This window comes from Hyla sarda, chromosome 1 (assembly GCF_029499605.1).
Source record: "Hyla sarda isolate aHylSar1 chromosome 1, aHylSar1.hap1, whole genome shotgun sequence".
Lineage (NCBI taxonomy): Eukaryota > Metazoa > Chordata > Amphibia > Anura > Hylidae > Hyla > Hyla sarda.
This window is the reverse complement of record NC_079189.1, coordinates 12,162,841-12,185,120: the sequence shown is the minus strand read 5'-3', so window position 1 is coordinate 12,185,120 and position 22,280 is coordinate 12,162,841. Positions and strand designations below refer to the sequence as shown.

The following is a 22,280-nucleotide window of genomic DNA, read 5'->3' as shown; positions in this document are numbered from 1 at the left end:
GTATTCTCCTGACTGTGTCCCATCAGTGCTGTAGTCACTGATATCTTTGTGCAGCCAAGTAAGGGGTCGTCCGGGTTTGGGGAAGAGGGTTGTCAGATGGTAGTGGGGCCCAGAGCAATTTTTCACACCGGGGCCCTGTGGTTTCTAGCTACGCCCCTGGCTGGAGAAACCCTGGTTGGGCAACACTGCTAGGATAACAGATCACACATTTACAATCACTTTTTAACAATCACTTTTTATTATCCCTGAATTTTAGACATATAATAGCGAAAAAGCATAAGAGGGGCGCGGCATTACAAGCTGAACATCGCAAATAATCACCTAATAGTCTTATCATAGGGGGGTAAGGACCGATTGTTAGAACATTGCATTATTTTAGCATTCCAAAAAAAAAAAAAAAACTTGTGCAAACCAGATAAATACAAAAAGCATAAATTATAAAGATAGCGGTGCATTATACATATGTGATTTTTTTTTAGAGGTAAGATACATAATAATGGCGGGGGCTCTAAATCTCCATCATTTTTTTTTTTTTTTATATATATATATTTTTTTTTAATAAGAACATGTAACTATAGAAACATGGGCACAGTAATAAAAAGACCAAAAAAATAAAATTAAAAAAAATAAAAAACACACCAAGCACTAATACAAGGAAAATGACACCTTCAGGAGACATCTGTATAAAATAGAAAAATCGGTATACATAAAAAAAAAAAAAAAAAAAAAGTTAATATTTTATAGAAATGAGCAAAAATAGATAAGACATTACAAGTGCTTTTTGCATTTAATTTCTATAAAATCTGCTTCCTCCATTGTAATGGTAAAAAAGGAAAAAAAAAAAAAAAAAAAAACAGAAAAGAAAAATGTAAGAAAATTATTCAAAAGGAGAAATAAAATATATACAATATATATATATTTATATTTCTAAATATATATATATATATATATATATATTTATATTTCTAAATATATATATATATATATATATATATATTTCTAAATATATATATATATATATATATATATATATTTATATTTCTAAATATATATATATATATATATATATTTATATTTCTAAATATATATATATATATATTTATATTTCTAAATATATATATATATATATATATATATATATATATATATATATATTTATATTTCTAAATATATATATATATATATTTATATTTCTAAATATATATATATATATATTTATATTTCTAAATATATATATATATATATTTATATTTCTAAATATATATATATATATATTTATATTTCTAAATATATATATATTTTTTTTCATACACACACACATATATATATATATATATATATATATATATATATATATATATATATATATATATATATATATATATATATATATATATATATATATATCTATCTATGTATATATATTTTACTTACTCCGGATGACAATTTAGAATTTTTCAGAGATCAAAGTTTCTCCAGATTATTCCATCATACAATTCGGGCTTAAATTTACAGTAAATATCAAAAAGTTTTGGAAATCTCTAAACATTTCCAACTCATCATCTTCATTGAAATTGCATTGGTCAGGATCACAGTTATTATACTATAGCTGCCGTCTTCTAAGCCGTAATAAGTATTAGTCATCCCTTGTAATAATTTATTTTTTTGGTAAATTTCCCAAAATTTTTTTAAGTGAACCATTCAACTATGATTTGAGCATTTTTTTTTTTTTACCTGTAGACGGTCTTCCCGAAAACTAGCAATGTGGTTAAATCATACAGGTAGACCAGTTACACAGGATACAAAATGGCCGCCTCCGCTGGCAATAAAGAACAGGGAGGTATGGGTATCACAAATGATCCAATGAACCTTCCATTGTGTCAGAGGCTTTTCCTCTGTTCGCTAATACATGGTAATTCTCCTCTATTCAGGAAATCTGAATAATAATCCCATAGCAAATCTCCTAAACAATCTATGTAGGTAATACTCATATATTAGGATATATATGTAAATATATACATATAAAATCTATAAAGACAATGTGAACAAGCAAGTTAAGCCGGGGAGATATAGATATATATATATATATATATATATATATATATATATATATATATATATATATATATATATATATATATATAGAAAAAAAAATTATAATTTTTGACTATAAAACCAAAAATAACAAAAAAAATAAAAAACAAACAGAGGACAGCGCCCTTGATCCTTATTCAGGGGTAAGGACAAAGTAAGCTTCTCCTGAGGAAGATGGCGGCAATGCGTGAAGCCTGACTGATCGTGCAAAGCAGGAGCGGCTGCAACCACCTTGTAATACTTGATAAAAGTGCAAGTGCAACAAAAAATATACACACAAAACAACAACACAACACAACATACAGATTGAGGCCATAAGAAGAAGTCGTCCTTATAGTAAAGGTGGAGACATCATCAAGTGTTTGATTCGTGCAGGACACCATGGGCAGGTGACGTCCTGTCTCCACATACAAGATGGCGGATCCATCAGCCTGGGGGGGGTCCATTCTCTGTAATGAGGTCGACGGTAATAAAAAGTTCAGAGATGGGCGTCCAGCCTGAAGGAGATTCCGACCGATGGGACAATGGATTCCCGGACGCCGCCAGGTTAGATCTTCTTCTGCTGCCTGTAGATTTCCCGTTTGCTCCTGTCGCCTCCCCATGTGCGGCTCTTGGAACGGAAGAGTTTCAGGTGTTCCTTAAAGTCTTTGTGATACATGGGGCGGTAGGACTGCGGCTCGCAGAGGGTCTGCAACAGAGGACAGGGATCAAAGGTCAAAGCTCAGGTAAATCTTCTGTGAAATACAGACATGTTCACATTCGCTTGATGCAGGACAGATGCCCTTAAAGGGGTACTCCACTGGCCAGTGTTCGGAACATCCTCGTTTCGAACGCTGTGTGTGCGCGCACTGTGGGACGTCACGTCACGCCCTCTCCCATTGACTTGCATTGTTGGGGCGTGGCATGACATCGTGAGGGGGCGTGGCCGGCCCCTGCAGTGCGTACACAGTGAAAGTGAAGTACCCCTTTAAGTGTTAGCAACCAAAACTTTAAAGGCTGTTCAACATTAATAAAACAAAAAGATGAGGAAAGTTTTCTATAGATAATCGAGATTTCCTGCTGTTTGGTCCTCTGTCGGCCCTTGTGTCTCCATGGTAACCATAAGCCTGTGCAGTCACATTTCCTTCCATATGTCCCCTACTTTATACTTATCCATGCTTTACAGGTTATAAAAAAAAATATAAAGAAGAGATAGAAATGAGTGGGACTACAAGATCAGACTACATAGTGTTTGTTTGTAGTCTGTTACCATGGAGACAGTTCTATATAGAATCTTCAGAAACAAAAAAAATAGTAGGGAGATTTTTAAAACTGACATCTATTGTAAAGTGGCTACATTTTTTATTTAAAGGGGTTATCCAGGGAAAAACTTTATATGTATATCAACTGGCTCCAGAAAGTTTAGATAGATTTGTAAATTACTTCTATAAAAAAAAAAAAAAAAAAAAAAAAAAATTGTAATCCTTTCAGTACTTATTAGATGCTGAAGTTGAGTTGTTCTTCTCTGTCTAAGTGCTCTCTGATGACACCTGTCTCGGGAACTGTCCAGAGTAGAAGCAAATCCCAACAGCAAACCTCTTCTACTCTGTGCAGTTCCCGAGACAAGCAGAGATGTCAGCAGAGAGCACTGTTGTCAGACAGAAAACAACAACTCAACTTCAGCAGCTGATAGTTATTGGAAGAATTAAGATTTTTTTATAGAAGTAATTTACAAATCTGTTTAACTTTCTGGAGCCAAGTGATTATATATATATATGTATATATATATATATATATATATATATATATATATATATATATATATATATATATATATCTAAATAAAAAAATTTAAACACAGATTAAGATAAAATAAGAAGGTTGACAAAGCTTTTACAAGTAAAATGGATCCCCTCAGGAGGGGGCAGTGCTGTCACTCACCTGGTAGTTGGGGAAGAAATCCTTGTAGCCTCCTTTTAGCACATACAGCTCGGGGTAGTGAAGTTTCGGGTATTCATTGCTGTTCCTGTCATGTCGTCTGACAAAACGACACCTGACCAACAAAGAAGAGACGGTGAGGATACAGAGACACGTAATGGGTTTAAATAGAAGAGATGGGAGACTTAAAGGGGTATTCCAGGCAAAAAACCTTTTTTTATATCTATCAACTGGCTCCAGAAAGTTAAACAGATTTGTAAATTACTTCTATTAAAAAATCTTAATCCTTCCAATAGTTATTAGCTTCTGAAGTTTTGGTCTAACTGCTCAATGATGATGTCAAGTCACAGGAGCTGTGCATGATGGGAGAATATCCCCATAGGAACTGCACAGCTCCCGGGACGCGAGTCATCAGAGAGCAGTTAGACAGAAAACAACAACTCCACTTCAGAAGCTAATAACTATTGGAAGGATTAAGATTTTTTAATAGAAGTAATTTACAAATCTGCTTAACTTTCCGGAGCCAGTTGATATATATATATATATATTTATTTTAAAAAAAAGTTTTGGCCTGGAATACCCCTTTAAAATACATACAAACTGTTTAAATACAAAAAAGGTGAGAAAAAAAACAAACAAATAAAAAAAAAAAAACACAACAAGAAGATTATACAGGGGGGGGGGGGGGTCATAAAAGAAAGGAAATAAATAAAATTCAGTTTTTGCTATTTAGGCTTTATTTGAGCCATTTTAAAACAGCCAACAACTGTGCTACACCCTCTTGACGCGTTTCGAGCGCATGCGCTCGAAACGCGTCAAGAGGGTGTAGCACAGTTTGTGTTTTACTTTTAGTTTTTCCCGAAACACAACTAAAACAGGTAAGTGATATTGTCCCGTTTGGTCGAGTCGCGTACAGTTATTGGTGGTTTGCTGAAGTTCTAGTTGGGTCACATCTACACTGTGCGGTTTATAACCCGATGGACCAACCAGATAAGTAACGCATCTATATACAAAAGGAGACGTACATGCGGGGGCCTCGCTCCGAGGAGAATTCACAATGGAAGATGATGATCACTCTTTTATCCTCACTGCTCGCCACAATCGGATTCTTAAGGAGGAACTCTTCCACGTCTTGTTCGAGAGGGAGATTCACTGCCCCCTACAGGAAGAAGGACACACGGCATTATAAACAGTCACAGATAAGGTATATATCACGTTTTTTCCATACGTGAATTTAAAGCTCCGCCCTTACCGTGATGTGCCCGCCTTCATACTCGTATGGGTAGCGGCAGTCTACGACGACGCAGCGCTCAATTTGATCCTGGTATTTTCCTTTTAGCACTTCATTCATCTGAAGGGACAAACAGGAGCTTTATACTGTCTACTTTTTTAGTAATTTTTTTATATAATTATATAGATAGATCTAGATAGATATAGATAGATATAGATATAGATATAGAGAGAGAGAGAGAGAGAGTATAATATTAGATAGATATATATATATATATATATATATATATATATATATATATATATATATATATCTATCTATCTATGTATCTATGTGTGTATATTTATTGGAATAAAAGGCCGACTGGAGGGCCCCACTTACCATTTCTGGGGTGATGTATTTGAGACTGTTGTCTGGACCATTTACCGTCCTCAATAGGTATTTCTATAAAAACACAAAACAATGATAAATATCTTTATTAAATGTAGTATGAAATACACACAAACCTACATAGTCCAAAGCAAACATCATTCATGGGACCCGGGGGCCCTGACCCCACAAGAGACACTTTTAAAAGGGGTATTCCAGGGGGGAAAAAAATAAAATAAAAAAATGTCTTTTTATATATCAACTGGCTCCAGAAAGTTAAACAGATTTGTAAATGACTTCTATTAAAAAAATCTTAATCCTTCCAATAATTATCAGCTGCTGAAGCTGAGTTGCTCTTTTCTGTCTGATAACAGTGCTCTCTGCTGACATCTGTCTGTCTCAGGAACTGCACAGAGTAGAAGAGGTTTGCTATGGGGATTTGCTTCTACTCTGGACAGTTCCTGAGACACGTGTCATCAGAGAGCACTTAGACAGAAAAGAACTCAACTTCAGCAGCTCATAAGTACTGAAAGGATTAAGATTTTTAGTTAGATTAATAGAAGTAATTTACAAATCTGTTTAACTTTCTAGAGCTAGTTGATAACCCCTTTAATTATACAACATACTAGAAATAAATTCCTCTGTTTTCATCAATGTATGTTACAGAATTTACAAAAGAACATCATCTTGAAATTAAATTTGTAACACAAAAATGGATAGATGTATAAAAAACAAACAAAAAAATAAAACACATTGGATTGACTAGATTTTATAACCGCTTTCACTTTTTTTTTTTTACTATTATATTTAATTTAAGATATTTTATATTTTTTATAATGCATTATACAATTTTAAATTGTGATTTTCCATTGTTTTACTAATATTTTATATTAAAAAGGTGTACTCCGGTGGAAAACATTATTTTTTAATAAACGGGTGCCAGAAAGTTAAACAGATTTGTAAATTACTTCTATTAAAAAAAAAAAAAATCTTTATCCTTCCAGTACTTATTAGCAGCTGTATATTACAGAGAAAGTTCTTTTGTTTTTGGATTTCTTTTTATTTATTTATTTTTCTTTCCACGGTGCTCTCTGCTGACACCTCTGTCTGTATCAGGAACTGTCCAGAGCAGCGTATGTTTGCTATGGGGATTTTCTCCTGTTCTGGACAGTTCCTGATACAGACAGAGGTGTCAGCAGAGAGCACCGTGGAAAGAAAAATAAATAAATAAAAAGAAATCCAAAAACAAAAGAACTTTCTCTGTAATATACAGCAGCTAAAAAGTATTGGAAGGATAAAGATTTTTTTTTAATAGAAATAATTTACAAATCTGTTTAACTTTCTGGCACCAGTTGATTAAAAAAAAAATAAATAAATAAAGTTTGCCACTGGAGTACCCCTTTAATTTACCGTGTATACAATTGCTTCTATTATTATTAATTTTATTATTTGACACTTTTCTTTTTCCTTTGACTATTTTTTCCTTCTTACCTTGGAGGAGTCGCCAATCAAATCCCCTTGGTCATTGTCTAGAAACTTCTCAACCGTTTCAACACAAAGTGACTTGGAACGTCCCAACTTCATTTTCTATTATGGAAAGAAGAAGAAAACGTTCAGAGATAGATTATGAATATACATTTATTATGGATTACGCGGCAGTTTTATAGTGGAAACATGTAAACAAGCCGTATAATGTGCAATTTGTTTTGATTTTATTTTTTTTTATTTTATTTTTACGCCCCAATGTATTATGTATTATTTATTTGAGGTTTCATTCCCAATAACAGAATCGTGCAGGGTTCCCTTTACTTACGGGCTCCACTGGTTCAAGCTCCATCTTGTCCACACTGGCTGACGTCACATTCTTGTGTCTTTTACATTTCACTGGAGGGTCATCGTCGTCCGGTCTGTCCAAGCGTTTCAGAATCGGTCGTATGAGGCTGCTTGGCATTGAAGGCGAGCGGAAGAGGCGCCGACATTTGCTCCTTATAACCAAATCCTACAGAAGTGAAAGCACAAGTGGTCGCAAGTGAGCAAGACCTGACTATTCTGAAAGACTACTACAGTGATCCCTCAACTTACAATGGCCTCAACATACAATAGTTTCAACATACGATGGTCTTTTCTGGACCATTGTAAGTTGAAACCAGACTCAGCATACAATGTTATTCACAGTCCAGATCTGTGAAACGTGTCAATGAACCCGACCAATCAGAGTGGGAATTCACTGGTAAAACTCCTGTATTACTGAAGTGTATGCACTGACTGGTGTCTAATAGCGCCCCCTACAGTACAGAGAGGTATTACATGTTCTGTACTGTTTACCTGTATTACTGAAGCGTATGCACTGACTGGTGTCTGGTAGCACCCCCTACAGTACAGGGAGGTATTACATGTTCTGTACTCTTTACCTGTATTACTGAAGTGCATGCACTGACTGGTGTCTGGTAGCACCCCCTACAGTACAGGGAGGTATTACATGTTCTGTACTCTTTACCTGTATTACTGAAGTGCATGCACTGACTGGTGTCTGGTAGCGCCCCCTACAGTACAGGGAGGTATTACATGTTCTGTACTCTTTACCTGTATTACTGAAGTGCATGCACTGACTGGTGTCTGGTAGCGCCCCCTACAGTACAGGGAGGTATTACATGTTCTGTACTCTTTACCTATGCCACAGTTAGCTGCTCCTTTGGACATCAGGTGAGGGCGGCTCCATGTTACTTTTTTAGGACACTGTGTACTGTACAGGCCCCCAAAGAAGCTCCTGTCCTCTACATAGACCAGTGCTTCCCAAGCAGGGAGCCTCCAGCTGTTGCAAAACTACAACTCCCAGCATGCCCGGACAGCCTTTGGCTGTCCGGGCATGCTGGGAATTGTAGTTTTGCAACAGCTGGAGGCTCCCTGCTTGGGAAACACTGACATAGACAGTGATTACAGCTCCCAGCAGATCTTTCTTACTTTTATATGTAAGGATTTGCTTTATCTATATTAGTTATCTACTTATTTTTCTTTAATTCTCACTTTTTTCCTATTTTTGGATGAGATTTTGGTGCCTTTAGAACCAATTACCAGGTATCCATAGAGTTACGGTCTCAACATACAATGGTTTCAACATACAATGGTCGTCCCGGAACCAATTAATATTGTAACTTGAGGGACCACTGTACTATGTGGGGCGGATTTCCATATGTGGCCCACACCCTTAAAGGGGTACTCTGCCCCTAGACATCTTATCCCCTAAGATAAGATGTCTGATCGCGTGGTTCTCCCCTTTGGATAGGGGATAAGATGTCCAGGGGTGGAGTACCCCTTTAAGGGCGCCAAAGTAACCCCAAACAATGAACGCTCCACAAGATTCCTCCAACAAACTTACCACATCATGTTTCTCTTCCTTCTTTAAAGGGGCAGTCAGCAGGCTTTCCATCCCGGTTGGAAGATTTGGTTCACCCTAAAAAGAATTTGGAAAAGGTCAGTGAAACGACTCTGGAATACACTGAAGGAACAAGGCAAGGTCCAGCTCATTACAATACCAAGGTGGACATACCTTCAAATCATCGTCATCCATGATCTCCATGAAGCCATCGTCATCATCATCGTTCAGAGAGAAGGTTAAGGAAGACTTGCGTAGCCGGACAGGGCTTTCAGAATCTAAGTCGTACTCCACTCTCTCCGGGGAGAACTGGAATAGGAACATTAAAACATGTAAGTCATTGGTAATAGCGCCCCCAGCTGGTGGGGTCTTCAGACATCTTCTAGTGGCTATAAGAGGCTCACCATGAGAGCTGGAGCAGAATTCGGCCTGGACCTGAAGGACTCCTCGCTACGCATCCGGATCCTCGATACAGGACACATGGACGGCCTTTTGAATAAGAAGACTTCCTGCAAGGAGAGAATATAAAGAAGGTCAGAAACCGGAGATTTACACTAGGGATCGACCGATATCGGGTTTTTAGGGCAGATACCGATAATCGGTGGAGGTTAGGGCCGATAACTTATACCAATATTCCGGTATAAGTTATCGGCTATTTATCCCCCTGCGACACCGCTGAAGATCATTGATTTAAGCAGTGGCTTTTGTGGTGCCATAGACCGCCGCCGCCACCCGCTTCTCTCCCCCTTCCTGTCTGGGGGTCCTGAGACCTATCACCGCCACCGCTCCCCCCGCCGCGCCTAGGGGTGCCTCCAGCTGTTGCAAAACTACTACTCCCAGCATGCCCGGACAGCCGTTGGCTGTCCGGGAATGCTGGGAGTTGTAGTTTTGCAACAGCTGGAGGGCCTACTGTAGGTATAGTATATTATACAGACCCCTGTCCATTCCAGAACCCTGACTCACCTTCCCAGTTGCTGCAGGGACCGTCCGGGGAGGGTGGTCCGGGCCATCCATCCTTCCTGTAGTGTCCGGCGGCATTCCGGGTGGAGGGTGAACCGGTCCGGGCGGTCCTTCTCCGGGGGTCATCTTCTCCACTCCGGGCAGGCTCCGGCCTAGTAACGCTGCATAGACGCCGCTGCGCAGCGACGCACCCGACCTCACGGCGTCTATGCAGCGTACTAGGCCGGAGTCTGCTGGAGTGGAGAAGATGACCCCCGGAGAAGGATAGCCCGGACCGGTTCACCCTCCACCCGGAATGCCGCCGGACACTACAGGAAGGATGGATGGCCTGGACCACCCCCATTACGGGTAAGTTTAATTTGTTTTATTGACTCGGAGGGTGGGGGAGGGGCCCGACCGGTATAGCGGTATGGGCAAAAAGCCATACCGTGGGAGAAAAAAAAATAAAAAAATACGGTATCCGGTTCATACCGGTATACCGCCCAGCACTACGGTGGGGGGTGCGATGCGGTCGCGGTGCGGTGGGCGGGGCATCGGCAAGGTAATTGCCGATACCGATAATGCCCAAAATTGTGATTATCGGCCGATAATAGCGGCCATACCGATAATCGGTCGATCCCTAATTTACACGGATAACAATTAGAGGTTGCACCAGGTTATCACAGGAACTTACATTCTCCTTGTTATCTTTGGTGGCTGGGAGACCCTCGGTGGGACTGGTGACATCCAAGGCTGATGCACTGGAGAGTCTTCTCAGGGCAGGGCTTCCACGCAGGAGTGTCACCTATAAGATAGACAGATGGTTACGGTGATGATAGCCATATGCTGCGCAACACAGGAAGAGAGCAGAGGTAACAGGATTATCTCAGATTTACAACCCAAACACAGACCCTCATGAAGTCCAATCTCCTGCTGGCTGCAAATACTTTCCCAGGTATGTTACTGATAACAGGCCACCCCCTCCCCCTAACAGTGGGGTATACGCCAGTCAAGCAGATACCCCATGTGAACCCGCAATAACACTTACCGGCAAAGAACGTCTTCTGATTGGTGGCTTCAAGCTGCAAGAACCAGACAAGGAAAGAAGTTAGATTCATGAGAAATAATGAGCATCAGAGTCATCATGGGGGGGGGGGGGGGGGTTGGGCATTATATCTCATTTCCATCCGCTGGCAGCGAAAAGGGGCCACGCGACCAATCAACCCACCAGACCGCTATCCCATAACCAAAACAAAGTCATACTCACTCATTGTGAAGGACCTGGCTGTCCAAAATAGACTTCTCAAAGCTGAAAAAGGAAGGAAAAGAAAGATTAGAAACCGGCAGCCGATCCATCCTGCGCAAGTGAAGAATGTAAAAATAGATACGGAACGGGGTAAACACGGGTGAGGCGGGGGCGAGGGTCTAGATCTGAGATATATACAACATGTGCAGACAGGTAATACAGAGGCCTGGGTTCACACTAACACGATAGAGATATTTTTGCACGCTTATTTACACTATGTCCCGCCATAGTGCTGACTTATACCGTGGCACGGAGCAGCAAATACCATTTATTTCAGTGGGTCGAACCGTGTCACCTAGTAACTCCATACGCACCATATACGCTATTTTCAGTAGGTTTTAAACAGAGCATATGTACCGAAACAGGAGTCACTAGGTGACCATGTTGGCGCCATTGAAATAAATGGAGAAAACAAGGAAGGTAGGATCCAGCGCTAGTTGCAAATAAAATCCATTTATTCAAGGACAATCCAGGAAGAAGGGTAGTTATGCGCTTCAAGCGTCAAGCGCTCTTATTCATAATGAAACGCGTAACTAGCCTTCTTGTTCCTGGATTGTCCTTGAATAAATGGATTTTATTTGCAACTAGAGCTGGATCCTACCTTCCTTGTTTTCTCCATTGTTTGGTGTTGTCCAGCACCTGGATCCGTGCTCCATCTGTTCCGGGCGGGATGAGCTGGCTGGAGTCCTCTCCTTCCCTTCCTCCATTGAAATAAATGGCACCCGATGTTCTCCGCTACAGTATACGTCGGCATCCCTGCGACGAGAGCCCTAAGCGCAGTGTGAACCCAGGCCCAACCACGAATCCAATGACCCCAAATGACTTGCAGTTGGGCCAAGATTTGTGGCCGTAAGATGGATGCGAGGTATTATGCCGGTGTCAACCCAGCCATAGAGGTCATGCAGGGCGCGTGGTAATACACCGAGGTCACATGACCCGGAGGCCAGTTTAATGTTTAATTTTATTTTTCGTTTGCATAATATAATACAGAAAAGCCCAGAACAAAAGGCGTTCTTGTCCCATGCCCCCCCCAGACACCCCCGCCCCCCTCCTACCATTTCTATGGTAGGCTCAGCTCCCTCCACCTGTATGCTAATGTTGGCCCTTTTGTTGTCCTCACCCTAAGCCGTACACCCCCCCTTTGCAGGCGTCAGGCCGGGGCCCCAGCAGCTGCCTGATAAGTGTGGCATCTGAAAAGCTTCTATTCAGCTCATTCATTACAGAACAGCAGGCCCCCGACCAGAGCACGTGTGCGGGCCCCACAGATGGAGCAGACCCTGACAGATGGGGGTTGGGACGACCCAATTACCTTATTCTGCAGACAACCATTGTGTCCCTTTCCCCAGGACTACTTTCTATTCATTGCACGCAGCCCCTATCCTATTCACCGCACTACTACAGTCAGAATGATCAGCTTTTGTCATACGTGCGCCCCTCATCCACATTTAGTAAAATGCCCAGAGATTCAGGGGGAGGGGGGGGGGGGGGGGCGCAAAAGGAAACGCCATTACATTTCCGTTATTGATCTTTCAAGACCAGTGTTACTCAGCGTGCCTCCAGCTGTTGCAAAACTACAACTCCCAGCATGCCCGGACAGCCGAGGGCTGTCCGGGCATGCTGGAAGTTGTAGTTTTGCAACAGCTGGAGGCACACCGATTGAGAAACACTGTTCTAAACTATAACAAAGCTACTGCACATGTGTAAAATAGATAAAATAATTAACGCCCAATTGGATCGATACAACCCGATTTACATAGAGCGTAATGTTAAAAAAAAAAAAACACCCCCTCCTCGTTGAGGGACCACTGCCCACCAGTGGGGTGTATAGGCTTGGCCGAAAGAGTGAGGGGTGGGTTATTAGAGGTGAAGGAAACCAAACAGCTGTTCTCTATGAGGAGGGGGGCGGCATGAGGTGCAAACATGTCCCCCCCCTCTCCCGTCCTATTGTGCGGTCTATATGAACAGAGTTCATGAAGTGGCGACAGGTGCCCGGCAGCCGAAACGCCAGACTGACCCCAATTAGGGCAGATATTATCCCTGCAAAGGGGAGGAGATGGAGGGAGGGGGGCACCATGAGCCCGCAGTGTTATTTTTCTATCATATCTGACATCTCTGTCAACACAAAGAACACCTGTCACTAAAGCTGCGGCCATAAACTGTGACCCCCCCCCCCCTCTATCCTCCCCCACCCCTCATACAACCCGACCAGAATACATTTAAAGGAAAAAAGAATTGACAAATGTTGTCATCTATTTGATTTTGATTCATAAAAGTAAAACAATAAAGTTTATTCAAAAAAAAATAAAAAATATGCACACAATTATCAACCAGTGCAGGTCAGAAATGAAACTGGAACCTTGGTTACCCATAGCAACCACTGTTACATGTTAGAAGAGAAACTGGAGATTTGATTGGTTGCTATAGGCAACTGTGAAAGTAGTGTGTTTTTTTTCTTCTTTTTTTTATCAACTTTATCCTCTTTTTGTTTAAACAAAATGACAAAAACTAAAAATTAGAACATTTTGTAGTCTCTTCAATAAACTTTATTGACCATTTTTACACATTTCCCCTAACGGACGGCTCTCCAGCTGCTGCAATGCTACAACTCCCAGCATGCCCTGACAGCCTTCGGCTGTCAGGGCATGCTGGGAGTTGTAGTATTGCAGCAGCTGAAAAGCCAGCGGTGGAAAAATGGCTGCTGTAGAACTTGACTGACTGCTATGGGCCGGTCCCTTGGGGTTAGGTATTTACAGCCGCATTCCTCCGGGCCTCCCAGGGCAGGAGAACAAAGCGCCCGTCTATGTTACAAAGAACGAAACTAGAAGCTGCGCTTTGTATGAACAGCTACTTCTTAGATTTAATTTTGTCGATGGAAAAAAAATAAAAAAAAATAAAATAAAAAAAGTGAAAAACTTGGGAGTTTTTCACACAAAAAAATAAATAAATAAATAAATAAATAAAAGGGCGAGACCAGCCTTGACTGCGGTTTAGAGCGTTCCTTCCTGGGATGATGAGTGGCGTTGGGTTACAAGAGGAGCGACATAATAGACGGATTATATCAGCACAGCAGCTGTCGGGCCGGCGCCCTCCGCAGTCGCCCCCCAGCTGTCGCTGCACATTCCTGCAGGGGCCGCTCTATGACTATGTGTAAGGTGGATGATACGCCCCTCACACCTGTCATATACCTCCTAAAGGTGCGCAATTCTTTCAGGACTGCGATCCTATATGTTTACCAGAACATGGCGGTTTTTTAACACGTACATCCAATGCTGGGGCCTAAATTTTGCGGCAACCTCGGACCAAGAGACAGATGTGCCAGAAGTCCCATAGACTTGCATGGGACTTCCGGCAAACCTGCATCCTAATCGCTGTAGCTTCAGGGGGGGGGGGTGTTTCATCAGGTTTGCGAAGTTGCCGCGAAATTTAAACACACAACCTGCGTCCGGAGCCATCATCGGACGTACGTATCAATATCTCTGCTTGATGTCATTGAATAGAATCCGAATATTCCTGTCAACACAGCTAGGAGCGCTGTACAAGCGAATCCAAAACCAGTAAAGACGCACACGCCCGACTTCATGGCGCCACAAATATGACACCAGGCGGTGGGGAAAAAATAAATAAAATAAATCATGAATCAAACTTACATTTCTGGGGGCATGTCCGGGTCCACGGGGCTGGGGAAATCCAAACATAGGCCTGGGGAGGGCAGAGAAAGGGTTAATAAACACGAATCACACATCTGCGCATTATAATAAATCCCATTCCCTCCGGACATTATAAAACCTACCAGAATCGGAGGAGTCGGAGGAAGCGGTGCGGATCAGGGTGGAGATCTGGCCCTGGTAGGACGTCAGCTCCCGTCTTCTCTTAGGGGTATCGTTCTGGCTGCAATGGAGAAGATAGTAAAGATACTGATCAGGAATGGAACCAAAAGTCAATAAGGACTACAAGTCACAGATAGGCATGGACCAGATAATCTAAGATGAACTGCAATGAGTGGCCACTAGGGGCGCTCTTTTATATAAAATACTGAAGTGCAGATCCATCTCAGCAGCATCTTCCTCCTAGGCCACAAGGCTGATAATTATAAGGCCGGTTCTAGTATAGGCCCCGACTATAAGGCCGGTTCTAGTATAGGCCCCTGACTATTATAAGGTCAGGTCTAGTATAGGCACCGGACTATTATAAGACCAGTTCTAGTATAGGCACCGGACTATTATAAGACCAGTTCTAGTATAGGCCCCTGACTATTATAAGGCCGGTTCTAGTATAGGCCGAGGATAATTATAAGGCCGGTTCTAGTATAGCCCCCTGACTATTATAAGGTCAGGTCTAGTATAGGCACCGGACTATTATAAGACCAGTTCTAGTATAGGCACCGGACTATTATAAGACCAGTTCTAGTATAGGCCCCTGACTATTATAAGGCCGGTTCTATTATAGGCCCCTGACTATTATAAGGCCGGTTCTAGTATAGGCCCCTGACTATTATAAGGTCAGGTCTAGTATAGGCACCGGACTATTATAAGACCAGTTCTAGTATAGGCACCGGACTATTATAAGACCAGTTCTAGTATAGGCCCCTGACTATTATAAGGCCGGTTCTAGTATAGGCCGAGGATAATTATAAGGCCGGTTCTAGTATAGGCCCCTGACTATTATAAGGTCAGGTCTAGTATAGGCACCGGACTATTATAAGACCAGTTCTAGTATAGGCACCGGACTATTATAAGACCAGTTCTAGTATAGGCCCCTGACTATTATAAGGCCGGTTCTAGTATAGGCCGAGGATAATTATAAGGCCGGTTCTAGTATAGCCCCCTGACTATTATAAGGTCAGGTCTAGTATAGGCACCGGACTATTATAAGACCAGTTCTAGTATAGGCACCGGACTATTATAAGGCCGGTTCTATTATAGGCCCCTGACTATTATAAGGCCGGTTCTAGTATAGGCCCCTGACTATTATAAGGCCGGTTCTAGTATAGGCCCCTGACTATTATAAGGCCGGTTCTAGTATAGGCCGAGGATAATTATAAGGCCGGTTCTAGTATAGGCCGAGGATAATTATAAGGCCGGTTCTAGTATAGGCCCCTGTAGGCCTAGTCCTGCACTGCTGCTCAGTGTTACCGTGTAATGCAACTTATAGAACAGCTCGGAATATGATACAGCATCACAGCCATACATTGTTACTGTATCTGTGGTGACACTGGAGCAGCCTTGTTACATTGTATCAGATTACTCTGCCTGCTGTGTCTATGGTACATACAGGTATATGTCGCTGTTGCCCATGTCTATAGGGTCTGGGAGCAGAATATACTGTGGACAGTACACACAACAGTGGTAGACATGAGCAATCACTAATCCCCCTAACATTGTATCATTTAGCCTGATATACACAGCACTGTACAGAATGCATCATATACACAGCACTGTACACCACCACTACCCAGCAGGCCTCATATGTGCCGCACTGTACACAATCACTATGCATTATACATCATATACACAACCACTACCCAGCAGGCCTCATATGTACCGCACTGTACACAATCATATACACAACCACTACCCAGCAGGCCTCATATGTACCGCACTGTACACAATCACTATGCATTATACATCATATACACAACCACTACCCAGCAGGCCTCATATGTACCGCACTGTACACAATCACTAGGCATTATACATCATATACACAACCACTACCCAGCAGGCCTCATATGTACCGCACTGTACACAATCATATACACAACCACTACCCAGCAGGCCTCATATGTACCGCACTGTACACAATCACTATGCATTGTACATCATATACACAACCACTACCCAGCAGGCCGCATATGTACTGCACTGTACACAATCACTAGGCATTATACATCATATACACAACCACTACCCAGCAGGCCTCATATGTACTGCACTGTACACAATCACTATGCATTATACATCATATACACAACCACTACCCAGCAGGCCTCATATGTACTGCACTGTACACAATCACTAGGCATTATACATCATATACACAACCATTACCCAGCAGGCCTCATATACATGGCAAAGAATGAATCATATACAGTCATGGCCGTAAATATTGGCACCCCTGAAATTTTTCAAGAAAATGAAGTATTTCTCACAGAAAAGGATTGCAGTAACAAGTGTTTTGCTATATACATGTTTATTCCCTGTCTATTGGAACTAAACCCAAAAAAAAAAAAAAAAAAAATGCACATTTTACATAATGTCACCAAACTCCAAAAATGGTCTGGACAAAATTGTTGGCCCCTTGTGGAAAAATAAGATTGTTTCAAGCATGTGATGCTCCTTTAAACTCACCTGGGGCAAGTAACAGGTGTGGGCAATATAAAAAAATATATAATAATAATGTATCACACCTGAAAGTAGATAAAGAAGGAGAGAAGTTCACTTAGTCTTTGCATTGTGTGTCTGTGTGTGCCGCACTAAGCATGGACAACAGAAAGAGGAGAAGAGAACTGTCTGAGGACTTGAGAACCAAAATTGTGGAAAAATATCAACAATCTCAAGGTTACAAGTCCTGAGATCTAGTTTTGCCTTTGTCCACAGTGCGCAACATTATCAAGACGTTTACAACCCATGGCACTGTATCTAATCTCCCTGGGCGAGGACGGAAGAGAAAAATTGATGAAAGGTGTCAATGCAGGATAGTCTGGATGGTGGATAAGCAGCCCCAAACAAGTTCCAAAGATATTCAAGCTGTCCTGCAGGCTCAGGGAGCATCAGAGTAAGCGCAAACTATCCATTGACATTTAAATGAAATGAAACGCTATGGAGGAGACCCAGGAGGACCCCACTATGGAGGAGACCCAGGAGGACCCCACTATGGAGGAGACCCAGGAGGACCCCACTATGGAGGAGACCCAGGAGGACCCCACTGCTGACACAGAGATATAAACAGCAAGACTACATTTTACCAAAATGAACTTGAGTAACCAAAATCCTTCTGGGAAAACGTCTTGTGGACAGATGAGACCAAGATAGATCTTTTTGGTAAAGCCCATCATTCTACTGTTTACCGAAAACGGAATGAGGCCTACAAAGAAAAGAACACAGTACCTACAGTGAAATATGGTGGAGGTCAGTGATGTTTTGCTGCCTCTGGCCCTGGGGGCCTTGAATGTGTACAAGACATCATGAAATCTGAGGATTACCAACAGCCCAGTGTCAGAAAGCTGGGTTTGCGTCAGAGATCTTGGGTCTTCCAGCAGGACAATGACCCCAAACATACATCATAAAGCCCCAGAAATGGACGGTAACAAAGCGCTGGAGAGTTCTGAAGTGTCAGCAATGAGTCCAGATCTAAATCCCATTGATCCCCTGTGGAGAGATCTTATAATTACTGTTGGGAAAAGGCGCCTTCCAATAAAAGACCGGAAGCAGTTTGTAAAGGAAGAGTGGTCCAACATTCCGGCTGAGAGGTGTAAGAAGCTTATTGATGGTTATAGGAAGACACTGATTTCAGTAATTTTTTCCAAAGGGTGTGCAACCAAATATTAAGTTAAGGGTGCCAATAATTGTGTCCAGACCATTTTTGGAGTTTGGTGACATTATGTCCAATTTGCTTTTTTTCCTCCTTTTTTTGGTTTAGTCCCAATACACACAAAGGGAATAAACATGTGTATAGCAAAATGTGTTACTGCAATCCTTTCCTGTGAGGAATACTTCACTTTCTAGAAAAAAATTCAGGGGTGCCAACATTTACGGCCATGACTGTACATTAGCCACAACCCACCAGGCCTCATATACACAGAAGTGTACAAAAACACTACCCAGCAGGGCTCATATACATAGCCACTACACACAGCACTGTATACAACCACCACCCACCAGGCCTCATATACACAGAAGTGTACAAAAACACTACCCAGCAGGGCTCATATACATAGCCACTACACACAGCACTGTATACAACCACCACCCACCAGGCCTCATATACATAGTCCCTATACAGAACGCATCATATACATAGCACTGTAAATCAGTAGTGCACATATTCTATACAGAGTACTGTACACATCATATGAGTATACACAGCACTGTACACATCAGTACACACTGCAGATCGGAATACACATCACTATACACAGTGATATATAGGTCAGTATACACAGTACTGTACACTTCACTATACACAGCCCTATACACAAGATCAGTATACACAGTACTGTACACACACACACACACACCTCAGTATACATATTAGATCACTATATACACAATAGCTCAGTGTATACACACTGCACTGTACATACTGTAGATGAGTATACACTGCACATAACAGTGTACACACACACACCAGTATATACACAGCACTGTACACATCAGTATATACACAGCATTGTGCATACTGCAGATGAGTATACACTGCACACAACAGTATATATATATATATATATATATATATATATATATATATATATACACACACACACACACACAGCACATATATATATATATATATATATTTATATATACACACACAGCACTGTACACATCAGTATACACAGCACTGTACACATCAGTATATATATATACACACACACATCAGTATATATATGTACACATCAGTATATACACAGCACTGTACACATCAGTACACACATATATATATATATATACACACACACACAGCACTGTACACAAGTATACACAGCACATCTATATCTATCTATACACACACACACACACACACACCAGTATACCCGTACACAAAATGCACAGCACTGTACACATCAGTATATATACACACAGCACTGTACACATCAGTATATATACACACAGCACTGTACACATCAGTATATATACACACAGCACTGTACACATCAGTATATATACACACAGCACTGTACACATCAGTATATATACACACAGCACTGTACACATCAGTATATATACACACAGCACTGTATACATCAGTATATATACACACAGCACTGTACACATCAGTATATATACACACAGCACTGTACACATCAGTATATATACACACAGCACTGTACACATCAGTATATATACACACAGCACTGTACACATCAGTATATATATGTACACATAATGCACAGCACTTACCTCCCCAGGCCGGTGAGTCTGTTCATGGTGAAGGCCAGGCTGGTGACCGGGGACAGCACTCCTCCGGTGTCCGGGTACATCATGCTCCGGCCGCAGGGCAGCAGAGTGCAGGGCCGGGGCAGGGCTGCGGAGGGGCGGCTGGGGCTGAACTCACTCAGCAGCTTCTCCATCTCCATTGTGCAAAGCGGCGGGGAAGAGCGTGCAGAATAGCGATACAGTGTGCAGAACAGCGTCAGCTAGCCTCCAGGGACTGCAGAACAGCGTCAGCTAGGAACCAGGGTGTGCAGAATAGCGTCAGCTAGCCTCCAGGGACTGCAGAACAGCGTCAGCTAGCCTCCAGGGACTGCAGAACAGCGTCAGCTAGCCTCCAGGGACTGCAGAACAGCATCAGCTAGGAACCAGGGACTGCAGAACAGCGTCAGCTAGGAACCAGGGTGTGCAGAATAGCGCGGCATGCGGAGCAGTGTGCAGGTATTGCGGACAGCATACAGAATAGCGGCGGAGGGTTACACGGGGCCGATGGTCCTGGCCTGGTCCTATCCGGGACCGCAATACGTTCAGTACCGTGTCCGCCACCCGGGCCTCCTCTACTCCGCCACCTCCGCTCTACATTTATATTCGAATCATAACACAGACAGGCGGCGAGGAGACAGCCAATCAGGAGGACCGGGGGCGGGGCGTGAACTGCGCGTGCTGAGGGCGTGACGTCACTTGCTGTCATCTAGTGCAGTGTTTCCCAACCAGGGCGCCTCCAGCTGTTGCAAAACTACATCTCCCAGCATGCCCGGACAGCCAAAGGCTGTCCGGGAATGCTGGAAGTTGTAGTTTTGAAACAGCTGGAGGCACCCTGGTTGGGAAACACTGATCTAGTGGAGTGTTAGGTACTGTACAGTAATATAAATATAATGTACTGTAGGGTAATAATGTTGTATCATTAAGTGTAATACAATATAATGTACTGTACTGTAATACAATATAATGTACTGTAGGGTAATACAATATAATGTACTGTACTGTAATACAATATAATGTACTGTACTGTAATACAATATAATGTACTGTACGGTAATACAATATAATGTACTGTAGGGTAATACAATATAATGTACTGTAGGGTAATACAATATAATGTACTGTACTGTAATACAATATAATGTACTGTACTGTAATACAATATAATGTACTGTAGGGTAATACAATATAATGTACTGTACGGTAATACAATATAATGTACTGTAGGGTAATACAATATAATGTACTGTAGGGTAATACAATATAATGTACTGTACTGTAATACAATATAATGTACTGTACTGTAATACAATATAATGTACTGTAGGGTAATACAATATAATGTACTGTAGGGTAATAAAATATAATGTACTGTACTGTAATACAATATAATGTACTGTACTGTAATACAATATAATGTACTGTAGGGTAATACAATATAATGTACTGTACTGTAATACAATATAATGTACTGTACTGTAATACAATATAATGTACTGTACTGTAATACAATATAATGTACTGTACTGTAATACAATATAATGTACTGTAGGGTAATACTGTTGTATCATTTAGTGTAATACAATATAATGTACTGTACTAGACTGTAGTGTAATATACTAAAATACTATATAATACACTATTGTGTAAAATATAATTTATTGTGTATTCTAGTAATGTACTATAGTGCAATACAATATTAGGTAGCACAAAATACGGTAATAAAATACAATATAATTTAGTATAATATACGGTGATGCAATGCAATATTATGTAGTATACTATAATACAATGCAATTTTATGTAGTCTACCTAAATACAATACAATATAATGTAGTAAACAATAATACGATACAATATAATGTAGTAAAATATACCGTAATACAATACAATGCAGAATACAATAATACTGGACAATAT

General features: G+C 41.2%; 1 protein-coding gene across 1 annotated transcript; it reads right to left on the bottom strand.

Moving 5' to 3' along the window:
• Positions 1-2,138: 2,138 nt before the first annotated feature.
• On the bottom strand, positions 2,139-21,062 carry CDC25B (cell division cycle 25B). The gene is made up of 16 exons (XM_056551862.1): positions 20,349-21,062; positions 15,020-15,117; positions 14,877-14,928; positions 11,191-11,232; positions 10,972-11,005; positions 10,618-10,728; positions 9,389-9,493; positions 9,159-9,293; positions 8,988-9,062; positions 7,425-7,610; positions 7,103-7,198; positions 5,624-5,686; positions 5,264-5,362; positions 5,037-5,170; positions 4,015-4,126; positions 2,139-2,782 (listed from the first exon to the last, which is right to left on the bottom strand). Exons 1-16 carry the CDS (start codon positions 20,522-20,524, stop codon positions 2,642-2,644), a joined length of 1,659 nt encoding a protein of 552 aa, XP_056407837.1. The 5' UTR covers positions 20,525-21,062; the 3' UTR covers positions 2,139-2,641.
• Between the last annotated feature and the right edge of the window lie 1,218 nt (positions 21,063-22,280).